This window comes from Gigantopelta aegis, chromosome 12 (genome assembly GCF_016097555.1).
Source record: "Gigantopelta aegis isolate Gae_Host chromosome 12, Gae_host_genome, whole genome shotgun sequence".
Taxonomy (NCBI): domain Eukaryota; kingdom Metazoa; phylum Mollusca; class Gastropoda; order Neomphalida; family Peltospiridae; genus Gigantopelta; species Gigantopelta aegis.
In genome coordinates this window covers 18,822,435-18,840,811 of record NC_054710.1, presented here as the reverse complement: position 1 = coordinate 18,840,811, position 18,377 = coordinate 18,822,435, and the positions used below count along the sequence as shown (strand labels likewise).

General features: G+C 37.6%; 1 protein-coding gene across 4 annotated transcripts in view; it reads right to left on the bottom strand.

Moving 5' to 3' along the window:
• The window catches only part of LOC121386787, a 103,978-nt gene that overhangs the window by 79,770 nt on the left and 5,831 nt on the right, over positions 1-18,377 (bottom strand). For all 4 annotated transcript variants that reach the window (XM_041517801.1, XM_041517804.1, XM_041517802.1 and 1 more), the window contains exons 2-8: positions 16,709-18,242; positions 15,735-15,941; positions 14,606-14,779; positions 11,891-12,259; positions 8,054-8,258; positions 7,026-7,073; positions 1,753-2,077 (exon numbers count right to left, since the gene is read on the bottom strand). In XM_041517801.1, coding sequence (XP_041373735.1) covers positions 1,753-2,077; positions 7,026-7,073; positions 8,054-8,258; positions 11,891-12,259; positions 14,606-14,779; positions 15,735-15,941; positions 16,709-18,242 — 2,862 coding nt within the window. The remainder of the gene's footprint in view (positions 1-1,752; positions 2,078-7,025; positions 7,074-8,053; positions 8,259-11,890; positions 12,260-14,605; positions 14,780-15,734; positions 15,942-16,708; positions 18,243-18,377) is intronic.

Genomic DNA, 18,377 nt, shown 5'->3' with positions numbered 1-18,377 from the left:
GCCAAAACACGTCAGTTTACATTTTCTGACCAGCGATTATAGTTTTTGCACGAATGATCCATCGTTCATGTCAATATTGATTTTGCATAACCGACAGACGAACGACAAAATTGTGCGTGTCAAATTTTATGCCCTGTAACATATAGAAATATTTAATGACACTTCTGCACATTTTTAACTACAGTTATTTGGTGTATAACATATAGATATATTTAACGACACTTCTGCACATTTTTAACTACGGTTATTTGGTGTATAACATATAGATACATTTAACGACACTTCAGCACATTTTAAACTACGGTTATTTGGTGTATAACGACAACTACGGTTATTACGACACTTCAACATTGTTAACTAAGCGTGTCAAATTTTATGCCCTGTAATAACATATAGATATATTTAATGACACTTCTGCACATTTTTTTAACTACAGTTTTTATTTTTGGTGTATAACATATAGATATATTTAACGACACTTCTGCACATTTTTAACTACGGTGTATTATTGGTGTATAACACGGTATAGGTGTATACATTAGGTAACGACACTTCAGCACATTTTAACTATGGCTACGGGTGTATTTGGTGTATAACATATAGATATATATTTTACGACACTTCAGCAAACATTTTTGTAACTAAGACACTTCAGTTTTAAACTAAGACTATTTGGTGTATAACATATAGATATATTTAACAACACTTCTGATATATTTTTGGTGTAAACGACACTTCAGCACAGTTTAAGACTATTTGAATAACTAAGACTATTTGGTTATTTGGTGTATAACATATAGATATAAACTTTAACATATTGACGACACTTCAGCACATTTTATAACATATAGATATATTTAACGACACTTCAGCACATTTTTAACTACGGCTATTTGGTGTATAACATATAGATATATTTAACGACACTTCAGCACATTTTTAACTACGGTTATTTGGTGTATAACATATAGATATATTTAACGACACTTCAGCACATTTAACGAACATATAGATATATTTAACGACACTTCAGCACATTTTATAACATATAGATATATTTAACGACTATTTTGATGTATAACATATAGATATATTTAACAACACTTCTGCACACACGGTTTTTGGTGTATAACATATAGATATATTTAACGGCTTTTAAACTATTATTTGGTGTATAACAGAGAGACATATAAGACTTTTGGTGTATACAACACACTTCTGCACATTTTTAACTACGGTGCACATTTTTAACGACTATTTTAAAGTAAGACTATTTGATGTGTTCCGCATAAATTACGGCTATTTGGTGTATAACAGAGAGATATATTTAACAACACTTCTGCACATTTTAAACTATGGCTATTTGGTGTATAACATATAGATATATTTAACAACACTTCAGCACATTTTAAACTACGGCTATTTGATGTATAACATATAGATACGTACCAGTCTTGGGGCATTGGTTGGAACAGGAAACAACTTGAGTTAATTGACAGCAATTTAACGTGAGACCCATTCCCATTCAAATACGTTTTATAAGAATACTGTCACAATTTGTATAGTGTTTTCCCTACCTTGTTTTAGCCACACAGTTTGCAGATGATATTTTTGTTCATACCCCGATGAACGTAAACGAAATAACAGACACTCCTTAAATAACATTTAGTTTTTTTTATCACCATCATCTAATCAGAATAGAGTACATTGCATAATGGCGAAAAGTTTGTAATTATAAAAATATAAATATACCTTTTCTCTCAGGCGAGTTCCTCGTTTCGGCATCTCCAAAGAAGACTGCTTCGAATGCTCCAATGAAAGACCATCGCCCATTTGTGCTCTGGGTACAGTTACCTCCCCCTGTTGGGCTTCCCGCCCACCGAGATAGCGAGCTATCTGGGAGGTATTAGAACTGGACGGGTTGCCTTCCGAGTTTTTTGGAACGGGGACATTTTGGTTGTCATCACAAATGTTATCATCACCATCGTCATCGGCCTGTTCCGAACCTTTGAGGTTTTGCATCACAAATGAGTTGGTTGCTGCCCGCTTGTATATCGGGTGTAAACATTTCCGCTCTCTGAAATGACAGACAAACAATTAACTACAAGGAAAATGAAAAGGAAAAGGAAAGCCAAAAAAAAACTTTCTTTGTGTCTATGTTAAAGGTTTATGGTGCTTAAAACGGTGAGAAAAAAATAATAAAAAAGAAAGAAAAGAAAAAGGAAAAATGAGAATTGCATACAATTAAATGTCTCGCCTATCACAAAGTTTTTCAATGAATCCATAAACCAAGTTTGGCTGATCTACATGTAGGACTATGTAGTTTTTCAATGAATCTATAAACCAAGTTTGGCTGATCTACATGTAGGACTATGTAGTTTATGAGACCGGCCTCGGTGGCGTAGTGGTTAGGCCATCGATCTACAGGCTGGCAGGTACTGGGTTCGGATCCCAGTCGAGGCATGAGATTTTTAATCCAGATACCGACTCCAAACCCTGAGTGAGTACTCCGCAAGGCTCAATGGGTAGGTGTAAACCACTTGCACCGACCAGTGATCCATAACTGGTTCAACAAAGGTTATGGTTTGTGCTATCCTGCCTGTGGGAAGCGCAAATAAAAGATCCCTTGCTGCTAATCGGAAAGAGTAGCCCATGTAGTGGCGACAGCGGGTTTCCTGTGTGGTCCGTAACCATATGTCTGATGCCATATAACCGTAAATAAAATGTGTTGAGTGCGTCGTTAATAAAACATTTCTTTCTTTTTTCCTTTTAAGCTAAGGCTATTTTAAACACTTGCCAACAGTGAGAAAAATGGAGAGTAGGAGGACAGCAATTAATGTTTGTTTGATGACACCTCAGCACATTTTCAACTACGGCTATTTCTATGTTTGCCTGAGAGAGAAAATCTTTTACCACCCTCAGGCTACTCCAAATGATAATGCAGCAAGGGATCTTTCATGTGCACTTTCCGAGACAGGACAGCACATACGAGTCTTTTAAATACAGTCGTGAGACATTAATTGCAATGGGTGAAAAAAACAAATAGTTCACTGAGAGGAGTTGTGAGGAAATGTTAAACATTCCTGTATCACTAGATGTTTAACATCTGATAAACGTGGGAAAGGGAATGGAAGGAAAAGGCAGGGATGGGGAGGGGAGGGGAGTGGAGGAGAGGGAAAGGAAAGGGAAGGGGTTGGCGGGGATAATAATGGCAGGGAAGGAAGGGAAGGGAAGGGAGGGGAGTGAAAGACAGAAGATTATTAAGTTGCATACATGTATCTAGTGTCTAACATTTGAAGAGTTCAGGCACAAAATGTGATATAGACCATTTCCAAATATTTTGAGTTAAAGCCATCAATGCAGAGCTGCCAACCCTTAGCCACAAGTGAGAGTAGCATTCATGACAAGCTGAGCGTACCAAATGATATTTAAGCATAGCATGGCCGAATGTCATAAACAGCAGCAAAAGAAAGCACCAAATAACACCATATAAATACGTCATAGTAACTGCAAAAGACTGGGTCATGCTATTTTTAGCGGCAGGCCTGAGAATAAGAGGCGAACGGTCGTTCGGGTGGCCTGGAGGTTACCTGACTTCATATTAACGCGACCTAAAAACCGGTCGCCATGATTTTGACCAGTACATGTACTGTATTCCTTATTTTATCCCACCCACGCGACATATTGAATTTTCTGTATTTTATTTCCTCCAAAAGCACCTTACAATAGAACTTCCGGTAATATCGAGATTCGCTTTTTTCCTATCAGTCATGAATAAAAAATCGTCAGAACTCACGGAGTTTTCCAACTTTGTAATCGAAGGATTCCCGCTGTTTTAATCACGTGATCTACATGGATGATGCAGTGTTCGAGATTAATGGTATCCCGATATCCCAGGGATACAAGAATTTAATTTTGGATGCCAGACTTCAAGAACCCAGTATCCCCCGCCCCCCCCAGGATGCCATATAATGTTGTTTGGTGTTTTTTAATCCTGCGTGTTTAGTTTTCACTAAAACAATGTAAGTCGTCATTTACTGGTAAGTTGAGTAAAAGTATTTTCGAGCTCGTAGCCAGTCTAATGCTGTGCCATAACAATACCCACCCCCCACCCCCCGACTTGTATCCAGTCTAATGCTACACTGGAGCAACAGTGGCGTAGCAACAGACTGGGAACCACTAAGTCACTATTGTTTTTGTTGGATGTTTTCTCACTTCAAATTTTATTTGAGGTATTGATTCCACATCTGCAGAAAATTGATACAGGTAGGTTTATCATCAGTAATGTCAGAAACACTTATAGATTACTGCTAAATATTAATTTATGTCAATATTACTCAAAAATAGATGCAGCAAATCTTTTTGCCGATTCCGTTTGATTGTAAATATCACAAATTCTGCAATTTTGATTGCGGCGTAGCAATAGACTGGGAACGAGAATATTGTTGTCCAAGTTTGTTATGATGTTATTTATGAATTTCGTTTAAGTGGGATACTAAATTCTCAGGTGGGAGACCAGATTTGGAAATATTAGTATTCAACTGAGATACTGCCCAAAATTTGTAATCTCGAACACTGTGATGCGACTTTTGTTTTTCATTTTGACATTTATTAGTGGTAAGTATTTAACTTTGGGGTAATTTATATTAATTAAAAGTGCAACGACAATTTGAAATATTGATTTAAAAAAATGTTATCCAACATCATAATAGAATGTTCCACTCAGTTGCAAATGGAATAAACTATGTATACCGTATGTAAGGCCTAAATTACGGAGTGGTCTTGGAAATCATAGAATAAATGCAATACTGTACAATACCGACCAATATTCCAATAGCTAAAAATAGAAATTATGGTAGGTTTTTTTCTAATTGGTAAACAAACTTGTAATGCTGAAACTGATTCAGTTTGATTGTTACGCAACATTGGTATATAACATCATTAATTTGTGTCGTAAATTGCTCATTTTTGTAATCAGGTAACCTAAGACAAAACAGGTTACCTGAAGTGTGATTTAGGCTAACCTATTTTGGGGTTGCCATAATTGTTCCTTAATCTCAGGCCTGATACTGACATACCCGAAATGTAACGAAAGTTGTCAAATAAGTCAGGCGATTTGAACAAGATTATGAATTACCAGAATTTTGTTTTTAAAACAGCATCAAAATGCAAAAAAAACAAAATTAACTGCTGTGCGATGATGTGATAATTTTTTAGTATAATTGCTATAAATCGCCCGCTTTTCAACTGTACTCTGTAGACCTATAATTTATGATAAAGATGAAATGTATACGCTTGCCAAATAAAACATAATTCGTTAGTAGAAACTTTGGCCAAATACACTAATCATCCAGTTATATTTATCTGTTGCAAAAGTTATTACTGGTTTTCATTAGCGTATCATACTGGATTTCTTTTCAATTTGGGCATCAGCGTAGCAAACATTGATTAAGCGTAGCAAACTACATCCAAAGCATAGCAGTTGGCAGCTCTGCCAATGTAACCCTCATAGTGAGGGCTAGGTATAACGATGCTATGTTATCGCACAATGCGATATATTCTAATGTAAATCTGTTGAAGAAAAAATGTTGTCTTTCAAAACGCGATATACGCTTACTTTGTTTTTAAACAAAATGTGATAATTCCATTAAAACAATTGGGATGATTGTATTTATAGACTCTGCATTAAAATGTCAGTACCCACAGCACAGGTTGATGGCTTTTATTTTGTTAGAGAAAATGAATGATTTTGAATTGCTGGAAATTGATGAACGGAATGAAGAATTGAAAGCTTCCAGGTTTATCTAACACGGCTTAAAGCTAAAGGGCCAATGAGGCTGAATAGGTGACTATGGTAAATTGTACGCATGTTTGTTCCAAATATTGTACTTCCAAATTTATAACAAATAAATTCATAACCAGCTACATTAAAAAGACAATAACGTTATTAACATGCAGTTCTTAAGTATTATTGACATTAATAATCATATTACAATGTAGAATACAAAACAATGCCAGAACATGGCCATATCTGGCTGGAGGTACATAGTACCCCCACCTCCCGACAAAAATGTGAACAGGAGTCCTTTTTGGTTTAAAGTTAAAGTTTGTTGTTTAATGACACCACTAGAACACATTGATTTATTATCATCAGCTATTGGATGTCAAACATTTGGTAATTTTGACATATAGTCTTAGAGAGGAAACCCACTATATTTTTTACCATTAGTAGCAAGGGATCTTTTATATGCACCATACCAGACAGGCTAGCACATACCACGGCCTTTGATATATACCAGCCATGTTGCACTCCCTTCCCTTCCATTGTTGAGGAGCTTTACTGAAGGCAGGAAAGTGCCATCAGTGATGGTCTCTACCTACGGCAATTTATATCTCAACGACGGCAATTGCCATTGGTGCCATCTTTAAGTTCAAGCCCTGCTAATTAGGGGGGTGGGGGAGGGGGGGGGGGGGTAACTCATGGAGTTGCAAATGGCCATAAAATATGTCAGACAGGATCCACGAACGTACTGAAAGTGCAAAGATGTTGGAAATAGTGTTTTTAAGGTGTAAGCCACTATTTTCGAAAGTGATCCAGAACTGGACAGAGTGATCTGCAACACTGTTTTTGGTGTCAAATGTTTACCTAAATTTACATTTTATATCACTGTTCATTTATATGGTTGATTGTCTTTATTACCAAGAATGTCTTGGTCATACCCACAATTGACAGAATTCACAATTTTGTTTGAAGTGATCCGGAACTGGCACATCACTTGTATATCCATACTTATAATATCATACTTTTGTATTTATAAATCGATTAAACTTTTCATGTATCCATCATTATCTTTTGCAATGTGGGAGGGGAAGGGGAGTGAAGGAAAGAACAAGCCCTTCACCACACACACAAAATAAAAACAATCAACTCATGGCTAATTGTAGGCTGTAAAACTGTGAAAAGTTTAAAACACTTAAAATATAAATATTAACCCTGTGAAGAACACAAATTATCATCTACTTACACACAAGCTTGCTTGATAAGGTTTGGACCTCCATTCTTGGTTTTATCTCTACAAAAAAAAAATACAGAAAGTTACTACAATAAAATTCAGATAACTGTAAAGGAAGGAAGTTACTTACCTGCAGGAACAGAGTTATTTCCCTTGAGTACAGATGGGTTCCACAACACAATTTTGATGCCTTGTGATAACAATGTTTATTTAAGGTGCAGGCCTGTAGGAATGACTTTGGGAGTGGGGGCTGGGAGAGGCACTGACGGATCGGGTACAAACTCTATATAAGAATGACAAACATTAATGTGATAAAATAAAAAGGGCTAGTGCCCCCCCCCCCCCCCCCCCCCCCCCCAAGTTCCTATGGGCCTGAGGTATACAATAATATCAGGGGTGGGAATTGGTGAACTGTAAAAAAGAGGAAATCTAGAGGGGTCCGGACTGCCATTTTTACTCCAGATATACCACACTGCATCGCAACACCGGCTTAAGCTTACTTGCTCCCTCTGCAAATGAAACCAAGTAAGAAACGTGGTCGCATTTAGATTCATAATGACGTCACAACGTAATCTGATGTGTAACGTCATCATTTTGGACAGTTTTACGATATCGTAGCGCTAAAATAGCTTCTGAAATCTGGGCCCAGAAGTTTATATGACCGATCCCCCCCCCCCCCCCCCCCCCAAAGTATGATTAAAATGCAAGGAAACACAATGTTCCACGAGAGGAAAATCGCGAATCCGAGGAGAATTCCCACCCCTGTAATATGACTAACATCAGTAGTTTAATGGTTAGGCCATTGGACCGGTAGGTATTGGGTCGGCTCCCACCAACAGCATATTTTAACAGCTCAATGGGTAGGTGTAAGGCCACTACATCGACCTCTCTCACTAACATACTAATTACTAACCCGGTGTCCTGAACAGACAACCCAGATAGTTTATATATGTATCCAGGAAAGTGTGCTTGAACATTAATTCTATTAAAAAAGGTTTTTAAACATGTCTGCCAGCCTACAAGGTTTTATGGGAACTTACCTGCAGTAAATACATCTGCCACACTCGGGTTTTCTACAGCCTACACATGTGCGACAGCGCAGCTTTCGTTTGCCAATACTTTGGTACTTGCTGGACTGAACAATACTTTTGGGAGTTTTCTTAATTTTTCGATGAATGATAACAACTTCGTCACTCTTTGCTGATTTAATGATGTCTTCCATTGGTCGATCATCATCGGATGAATCTGAGAAGATAAACGATTAAAACATATTTATTTAGAAAACTTATTGTCACAACATACATCTTTACAAAGCCACAAATAAATGAATGTTCTTCATTTTCAACGACATTTGGGAAGAAATAAGATTGAAAGCAAAGGAAAGGAGGTATTGATATTTTTAAAAATACAAATACATTAACAAACCCAAAACCATCCTGAATATGTAGCCATTTTAAAAGGTTTTCGGCAAATACAATAATTTCACATTATTAAAATTACAATTTACTGACATTTTGTTGGTGAGAATATGAATATATCTATAATCAATGGATTTCTGGACATCATCAGGGCTTGGGGAGGGACATAGCCCAGTGGTAAAGCGCTCGCTTGATGCGCGGTTGGTTTAGGATCGATCCCCGTCTGTGGGCCCATTGAGCTATTTTTCGTTCCAGTCAGTGCACCACGCATGGTATATCAAAGGCCGTGGTATGTGCTATCCTGTCTGTGGGATGGTGCATATAAAAGATCCCTTGATGCTAATTGAAAAGAGTAGCCCATGAAGTGGCGACAGTAGGTTTCCACTCTCAATATCTGTGTGGTCCTTAACCATATGTCCGACGCCATATAACCGTAAATAAAATGTGTTGAGTGCATCATTAAATAAAACCTTTCCTTTCCTTAGTGCTTTAGATCACACTAACTTGGGAACAATGGGCACTTTTGTCTTTTCTGCGTGCAAGAATGTCGGTTTAGTTCAGTACTGTCTATAACAGCTGCTGCAGAGTTGTCAATATTCACAAATGTCTTCCAAGTTATTTGAATCTAATGAAACTTAACATTTCAGTGGTTTTGAGGTGAAATATTTTGACATTTCTACTTCATTTGGGCATGATTACTTTGGGCATATTTATTTTGGACACCAAGTTTATCGTCTCGACGTTGATGCAATCTAAAGCCTTGATCATAATGTTTTGTACCATATTATATTGCCGTGTATTAGCCGACTCCTTGTATTAGCCGGCTCCTTGTATTAGCAGACTCCTTGTATAATTAGCAGACTCCTTGTATTAGCAGACTCCTTGTATAAGCCGACCTCTTAGTTTGACCCTAAATATCTAGTACAAAATCATCGGCCTCGTGTATAAGCCGAAATCATCTTTTGTCCAGTTGTACATTGTATTGATTTCAATAATACTGTCAACAAATAGACTTGTGCATTTCTTTTTCATTATATTTTTTTGTGATAACGATTACCGTGTCTGTAATAATTAAAGTCTTCCATGATGTGCAAAAATAATTTAGCACCGATAAATCATAACAGGAAAATAGACAATTCAAGCTGTAACAACACATCACTGCACTTAAGTAATTAAATTATTCACTGGACAGCTCATTAAGGCATGTTTAATCCATATTTTCCCAACACAGAGAAAATGATTCTGTAGTCCATGGCTGTTGTTTACACTGGTGCAGGTGGCAAACACATGTGATCCAATCAAATAAGAGCTTACAAAATGATATAGACAGAGGTGTCAAACAAAGATGGCGGACGGTTGGAAAGAACACATTTTTACCATTGAAATGACAATAAAACAATTATTATTATTATTTATAAAACTATTAATGCATTCAAGAACAAAAAAATACATAATATTGCATGATGGGGTGTTTTATTTATACTGTGCACAAATTATTGTTACATAAGCTGTGAAAGGCTGTAAGGGTCTGATCAAATTTGTAAGTTGCGGTCGGATATGTTTTCAATCGGAATTTTATGCACCAATTTGTTGCCTCCATGTATAAGCCAACTCTCTTCTTTTGGAAAGTATTTCTAGACTTCAAAAGTCGGCTAATACACAGTAATATCTTAATTTTTATCTCAAATAATTTCGTACATACAAATATTATTTCTGCCAACGGCCAAATGTAATTTGAAATAATTCAGCCAAAAGTCATTCCAAATGTATTTACCCGTATAATGTTTTATATTGAAAACATGTTAAGCAGTGTTCTCGCTGCTCCATTTAAGCGGGGCGCCCCGCCCCGCTATTCTATTTTGCCGCCCTCCTTTCATGTTCCCCGCCTTCCTTTATTTTTGAGCGCCCCTCTTTATTTTCCAGCACCTATCTCCGCTATTTTCAAATGCACACTTTTTTCCATACAAAAAACAACGATCAGTCTGCACACTGGACATCAAAGGAAACAAGCTGCGTTGTGTACGAAAAAGCAATTGACGAAACATTTACGACAGTTACCGTAACGTTATTTAACAGTATTTTTAACAGCCTCTATTTTGTCCAATATCTGTATCCATTTGTATGTTTGATAGACACAATAAAAGTTATATTTTATGTAAGCAATGAAAACATTTAATTTTTTACGGATTCGGCAATCTCCGATTGAAAAAACCCCTCTTATTTGGCGCCAAATTTGTCACGTGATCAGAACGGTCATTCTGTCTTTTGTTTCCACTAACTATCGTTTGATATTTTGTCCTCAGTTGCAGATATAATTGGTTGTAACTGATGATTTTTACTTTCTGTTATTCAGTTTATTCAGCAGTTCTTTATAAAATATTGTAAACTTTTCATTTTGGGGGGATATGAACGCTTATAAAAACAACGGAAGTGGTAGTGTTTATCATTAAAATCATTTATCTTGAGTGCCAAATAATATATACACTGCCTTTACAAAAACGATCAACTGGCGATAATATTTTATCACAGCGATCGATTCATTCGATGAAGATGGAAATAACAAAAATGTATCTGACATTAGGAGATCACTTTACAAACATCTTTATTGTTTTTTGTATATCTTGAAATCTTTATTAAAAATAATAATATTAAAACTTTGATCGGTCCAGCAAAACCGGAACTTCCCGTGAATGTCAGATGAGTCTTTTTGTAAACCTTTTTGCACTTTTTTGTAGGCAAAATAAGGAGTATGTCTTTTCTCAAAGTCTACCAACACACAACAATATGGTAACCAAACTACTCCCCCCCCCCCCCCCCTTTTTTTTTGAAGGGTGTGGTGCCGAGCGGCCGCCATCCTTTAATTTCCACCCAGCGAGAACACTGTTAAGGTAAAATATTGTTTTTAAAAAGCAGGATTTGTGTTTATTTTGTTGGGTGGAACTAACAGATATCTTGCTAGGGCTAAAAACTTAGGATAGTCCCTTTAAGCAGGTGATGCAATAACAACTACATGTACATACAAACAAAACAAATACTGTTGGCTCGGAATTAATCACTACATAAAAACTAAATGTTGATATCTCCTACATTCAAGGACCATAACTCTGTAAAAAAAATTGGGAAATAGCCAGTAAAGTCAAACTTGATCCATACAGTACATGATAAAGCTATATACAAAATTTCATCTCATTATTTTCATGCATTGCAAAAACAAAGTTCAGAATAAAATATTTTCACATTTCCTAGTTGAAGGGCCATAACTCTGTCAAAAATGAGTAAATTACAATGAAAGTCAAACCTGATCTGTAACAGTACATGATCTACACAGAATTTAAGCTAAAACCAAACACCCATAAAACTATTTATGGGATAGAAGGACGAACAGAAGGATGAACAGAAGGACAGACAGAAGGACAGACATGAAACCTTTATAACTACATAATTTAACAAAACAAATACCATTGGCTTTTGCATCTCTGTTGGCTTGGAATATCCTCTCCTTCTCCAGACTGGGCAAGGCACTGAGTCTTAACGATGGCGGGGACGGGAACTTGGCCACAGGTTTCTTCAGCACCATGGCCGCCCTGCGACACACGTGCTTGATCCGTGGTCCACGGACGTCACCGGGCGGGACCTTGCTGGGCGACTTGTCGGGCGTGGTTTCTGGGCTTTGCAGAAGAAACGATGGAGATACGTTCACAGAAGACATGCCTGGACCGCATGCTGTAGAGACGTATTTCGGAGAGAAACCCGCACTGGGCGATTTGGCAGGGGTCGAGACGCCGAAGGACAGGGAACTTGGGGAGAACGCCGATGGTTGGTAATTGTCTGAAATGAAGTAACGTTTGTTCTGTTTAACGACACCAGTGGCACATTGATTTACTAATCATCGGTTATTGGATTTCAAACAATTGGTAATTTTTGACACAATCTTTGAAGACAAAACTCACTAAATTTATCCATTAGTAGCAAAGGATTTTTTACACGCACCATTCCACAGCCTTTGATATACCAGTCGGGGGGCACTGGCTGGAATGAGAAATAGCCCAATGAGCCCACCAACAGGGATCGATCCCAGACCGACTCCATCCTGTCGGAAATGAAATATAAAATTTTAAGACTCTGAAATTTAAAGGGATGGCATTGTTATCAGCCCTCTACATTTTTTTCATCTGGAGACTAAAAAATGTCTTACTATCTATAGATATAAAAATAGAAGTAGGCGCTATCTGGCACCTAGATGGAATAGTGAACGTAGAGTTATGCAAGTTTGAGTTTTTAAAAGGTCAGCAGGGATCGACCTTAGCAGTAGCCCGGGATGTTTTGGCTACCAATTTGTTGCTCGGGCTACCAGATGTCTAAACCCAGTAGTCCACTGGGCTACTAGATTTTTTTGCACAACCAGTTACTCCGCAGTCAACAAGATTCTTAAAAATGTAAACCCCCCCCCCCCCCCCCCCCCCCCACCTAAAACATGTTTAAATAAAAAATATATAATTTTGATTTTTACTCTCTCTCTTTTTTAATTTGTTAAAATTATGGGGCTACCAATTTTTCCTGAGGTCTACTAGATTTTAAAACCTGGTAGACCGGTGGGCTACCACTGAAAAAAGTTACGGTCAAGGCCTGGGTCAGGGGCTTTACCGATGGTGAATTAAAAAACATGCCGGCAGTTGAAGAGATAGTATTGAGTTTTTAAATATTTGTTGCAAAAGTTACTGGTTAAAAATTGCTGTATCCCTCAAAATATTTTAAAATTGTTGTATTCACCTGTTAGACCTGTTATATAACACTAAGAAAGTGTCACGTATTCCCCCTTCTCCTTACTAGACCCATCAAAATTCTGTATCTCTAACGTTCAAGGGCCATAAAGTGACTAGTATCTGTAATTGTCTGTCATCAGAAAGTAAATTCTAATAATCTGATTAAAAAAGTTAAAAAGTAAAGCTGGATAGTGGCAATCTTGTCATTTACGAAATGCAAAACACTATTTAAATTCATTGATGTATGATGTTATACGATATATGATAGCAGAAACACAATTTTCAAAATTAATGACACATTTATTTGTAATAAATCAGATTTGAAAAAAAGTACTAAGTATTTTCCATGGCAGTCATAACATCTCAAGTAATACATTCAGGAATCTTTGTATATTCGTGATTTGCCAATAGTTAAAGGGGAAGTAAACTCCAACATGAGCTTTATGTGTTGGAAAGATGCATACTTGGACCACCAACACATACTGACACTTTAACAAATGAAAAACGCGTAATTTTCAAGTTAATAAAAAATGTGATCATTCCTGTTAACTGGGGGCAACGATTTTGTTTTGTTTTTGTGGCGTCCGGTACAAGGAAGTGATGTCATCTCCTACCAACTTCTGTATGCACAGTGTAAACAAACGCAGTAATTTACGACAAGACGCTTCACTTTCATCAACCTGACTTGTAAAACAACATAAATGACTTGATAATATAATAAACTATTTAACTAAATCTGATTAAAATTAGCTCTACTGGTCTACCAGTAGATCTAACAGCACTGTCCCGGTGACATTTCATCAATAAATAACAATTTAAATATTGACCAATTACACTTCGCCTTTTATAGCATTATTCGGGAGCATACACATTCTAAAAATATCGAGCGAGACTATTCATGCAATAGGCGAACTTGTTGGTCTATTTCAACATTAAAAAACAGGGGTAAAAGTGCAGTAATAAACTCTGGATTGTATACTAGTATAAATAGATTTTATGGCTATACCATCACAGGTTGTTTTTTTGTCTTGAAACGAATTTTATATAAAATTTTATATTGAAATTAGTTTCCGGCATACTTCATAATTCACCCGAATCATTTTGTATACCCTCGGCATAATCCCGAATGTTTTCAAATTCTTGCTGTTAGATCCACAGGTAATAGTAATTAACCGGTGGAGCTGAGTTTAATTAGACTGTGTCCAAACCGGCATCTGTCTAAACCGGCACAGTTTTAAAGTCCCGTCCAGCTACCTTTAATTTATTAGGAATAAAAGTCTGTTTACCCTGGCTCAAGCCACTGGTCATACCAGAGATAGGATCTAGGGTTGACATGCCTGAACCAGAAGGATGTGGGCATGTCAAAGCGTTTGGACGTATGTTTATGACAAGTGAATTATAAAGCACAAACCATGATCACTCAGATCCAGCGCCAATGGTGTCATCTTTGATTCAGGTAACACCTTCCGCGATTTTTCCGGACTACTCTGCTTCATCTTGTCAACAGCCGGGTAAAACATTCCACACATCCGGAACCAACATGACAGACACTTTCGCTTGTTAAGCTTCGTTATCTCACAGTTACCTGAAACACAAACGCATGGATGAACGAACAAACAAACAACTCTACATAAAAAAACCCAACATATTCCATCACTCCTTCATATTCAGGTAATAGGTTGTTTAATAAATAATTCTGGATTATTTAAAAATCTTCATTTTGAATAAATGAATGAATTAATTAGGAAACATTTTGTTCAGTTATAGTTTTTTTGTTCAATAACACCACTAGAACACATGGATTTATTAAACGCCGGATACTGGATGTCAAACATTTGGTAATTCTGACACGTAGTCGTCAGAAGAAACCCACTACGTTTTTCCTAATGCAGCAAGTGATCTTTGATGTGTACTTTCCCACAGACAGGAAAGCACATACTACAGCCTTTGACCAGTTGCGGTGCACTGGTTGGAAGGCTTCTAGATTATGGTAGCTCCACTCCCATGACTTGTGATATTCAATGATGGGCTAGTAAATAATTAGTTTAGCCATGCCCGGTGGCTAGTGAAAAAATCCAAATTGTCAAATACTGCATTGAAGTCCATTTTGTAAATATGAATATCCTGCCCCCCCCCCCCCCCCCCCCCCCCCCCACACTGCCCCAAAAATCTCCTTCTTTAGGTGACATATCTGATTATTACTGTTTTAAAATCACTGATCCTATGGCTAGTGGATTTTTATTAAAATTCTAGAAGGCCTGGAATGGATCCACCATGGTGGTTCGATCTTGTGACTCAAGCACCTTAAGCGAGCACTCAACTCGCTTTGTAATTTGCCATGCAAGTTTTAAAGATTGCATTTCTAATATAATAAACATACATGTAGTTGCTAATTAATTTGAGACAAACCTCTCTACATTTTCCCCATAAGCATCAAAGGATCTTTTATATACCATCATTGACAGGACAACACATACCACAACCGTTATACCAGTCATGGGTCACTGGTTTTGGCAGTGAAAATACAACCCCACACTCACCTGATTTGCTGCACACAAATCTTGATCCTGACCCTGCCTCTTTCCTGTAGAACTGAGAACATCCGTAACAACTCGGAATTCCGTAATACAGTCCAGTCCTCGCAATCAGATTTGGGTCACCGCATATCGCACACTTTGATTCAAACGCCAGCTCTTTGCTCACCTTTGATGGCTGGATAGTACCCACCTTTAAAGTTGGGTTCTGACCTGCAGAAAGAAATCGGACATAAATAATTATTCACACCTTGGTATGTATTTTTTAGATTTAGATGAGACCAGGAGGCTGATAAAATATAATTATTATAATTAAAAAGAGAAACACTTTCATTCATATTGCAAAATTGGTATTAAATAAAAGTTGTTTTGTGTAACTTAGTTTAACATTTTACCACAAAGTTTCTATACTAATTGTTTGGTTACGGACACCACAGGGAATCCTTACTGAATGTAAAGCACCCATGTAAATTATTAGCAAGATTCTATCTTCAATGTTATGTCTTATTCTGAACTTATTTGTTTAAAAATTAGCCAAACATTCAACACAATTCAGAAATATTTCCAGCATATTTTTCCACGTATGATTAAATGAGTTTGCAGGTGAAATGTAAACGAATCATTCTACAATAAACAGACTGTAAAATTAATGTTTTGTTACTGTAATTAAATGGGCAAGAAAAAGAATCAATCACTGTTGTGAGGTATAGATAAGGCAATTCCAACCCTCGGAACAAAATGTTTTTGTAAGGGCCTCGGTTTCTCATTTTGTCCCAAGGGTTGGAATAGCCTTATCTATACCTCACAATGGTGATAGATTCTATTAATATATATATACATATATATACACACACACACACACACACACATATAAAAACACAAAACCTACTGTATGACTAACCATCGAAAAACTTTAAAACGTGCATTTAAACAATTAAATCATATTATGCACAAATGAGAGACAAATGTCACAAACTCACCAAAACTTTGCTCCTTCGACAAACCCTGCCCCGTATCAAATATCCTAGACGGACTGAGCTGCGATTCTGCAAGTGATCTCACAGACCCGACGGGCGACAACCTGAGTGGACTTGTTGGCGATGATGGTGAAAACTGCCGCATTCTCTCCCTTTCTTCTTCGACCTTAGCCTCCCGCTTCATCTTGGCTTTCAACGACCGCGCCAGAGCCGCTTTCGACCGGTTCAGAGTTGTTCTGTTCAACTGCAGCTTTGCTTTGCGCAGAAAGTCTCGGCTCTTGTGTGCTGCCGAATCAAAGCGCTGCCGGTTGTAACCCGGCAGAGACATTGGCCCTGCACGGTTGAAGACCTCGAGTTTCGATGGTGCTAACGGGCTGCGTGGAAACAAATCATCGCTCCTCGACTGTTCATCATCGCTGATGTTGATAGTGCTGTCCGCACCACAACTTTCAATTTCCTTCATCACTATCTTCACCATCTGTTTCTGCCCTTTCCTGTTCACCTGGTATGTCGTCACATTCGGTGTTGAAGTTATCAAAGATCTAGCATTCAGTGTGGATGTCACACTGGCAGGAGACGCGGTCCCACTTACCGATTTTTTAATCTGCGATTTCCGTTTAGATGTACCGTGTGGACTGAATGATTGTTCGGAATCGCTTAATTTCGGAGACGATAATTTAAGTTTTTTGCTTCCTGATGAACCAGTAAATGAATCAGATTTTTTCTTAGCTACTGGTCTCTTCGCCAGTAATGCAGTGCTGAATCCATCATCATGAAGGAAACGTTTATTTGGAATAATAATTCTTGATGACCGTGAACTCATCACTGGCAGGACAAATTTCTTTCCATGCATAGGTAGTTTGCTCCCCTGTGGAGTGGAACTTTTCTGTGGAGAAGTTTTTGGGATGGGCGTCTTCACAAGTTGACTTTTTGAGGCTGTAGTTTTAGATAACAAACCTGTGTGTCCCTTGGCTTTCAGAATAAGTTGCTTAGCAACCTTCTTTTCCACCTTGGTGGGCTTTTGGGCTTCTCGAATTTTTTTAGCTATCATTTCTGGGAGTGCCACTTTTGGCGGCCTGCCCCTTTTTCGGATTTCTTTCATAACACTTGTGGATGAAGGTCTTCCAATTTTACGTGTCTGCAAAATCTTCGAACCACTGGATGCAATTCCCTTTTTGTGTGATATTCTTATCCGTATGACCTTCATCTTCTTCTTCTCTGGAGGTCGAGTGGTTGATTTCATTCGCTCGACCTCTTTGATAGAACCAATCATGTGTGATTTGGTAGGCTTTGCTAAACCACTACTTATGAGTTGTTTATACGACTGTCGGATGACAATCTTCATCCTGCCTCGAGTTCGCTCAGAGGTCGGTAAAGCCGCAATCGAATCTTTGGCTTTTGCGAAACGCGTTCCCACTGTCCCAGAATGCTCTGGTGTAATCTGCTGGGCCTGCGAGTTCTGCACAGCCATAATGGATGCCAATCTCCTTTCATTTCTCTTGTAATCTTTTGGGAAGAATCCAACAAATTCCTCTTCCTGCAAGCACAAACAATATGTGTTAATATATACTCAAAAAACATTAATTGAGGGATAGCAGATATTTTCAGCATTTTCTTTTAAATATTGTAAAAATCAAAATCATCATCTTCCAGTGCCACTGAAAGACCTGTG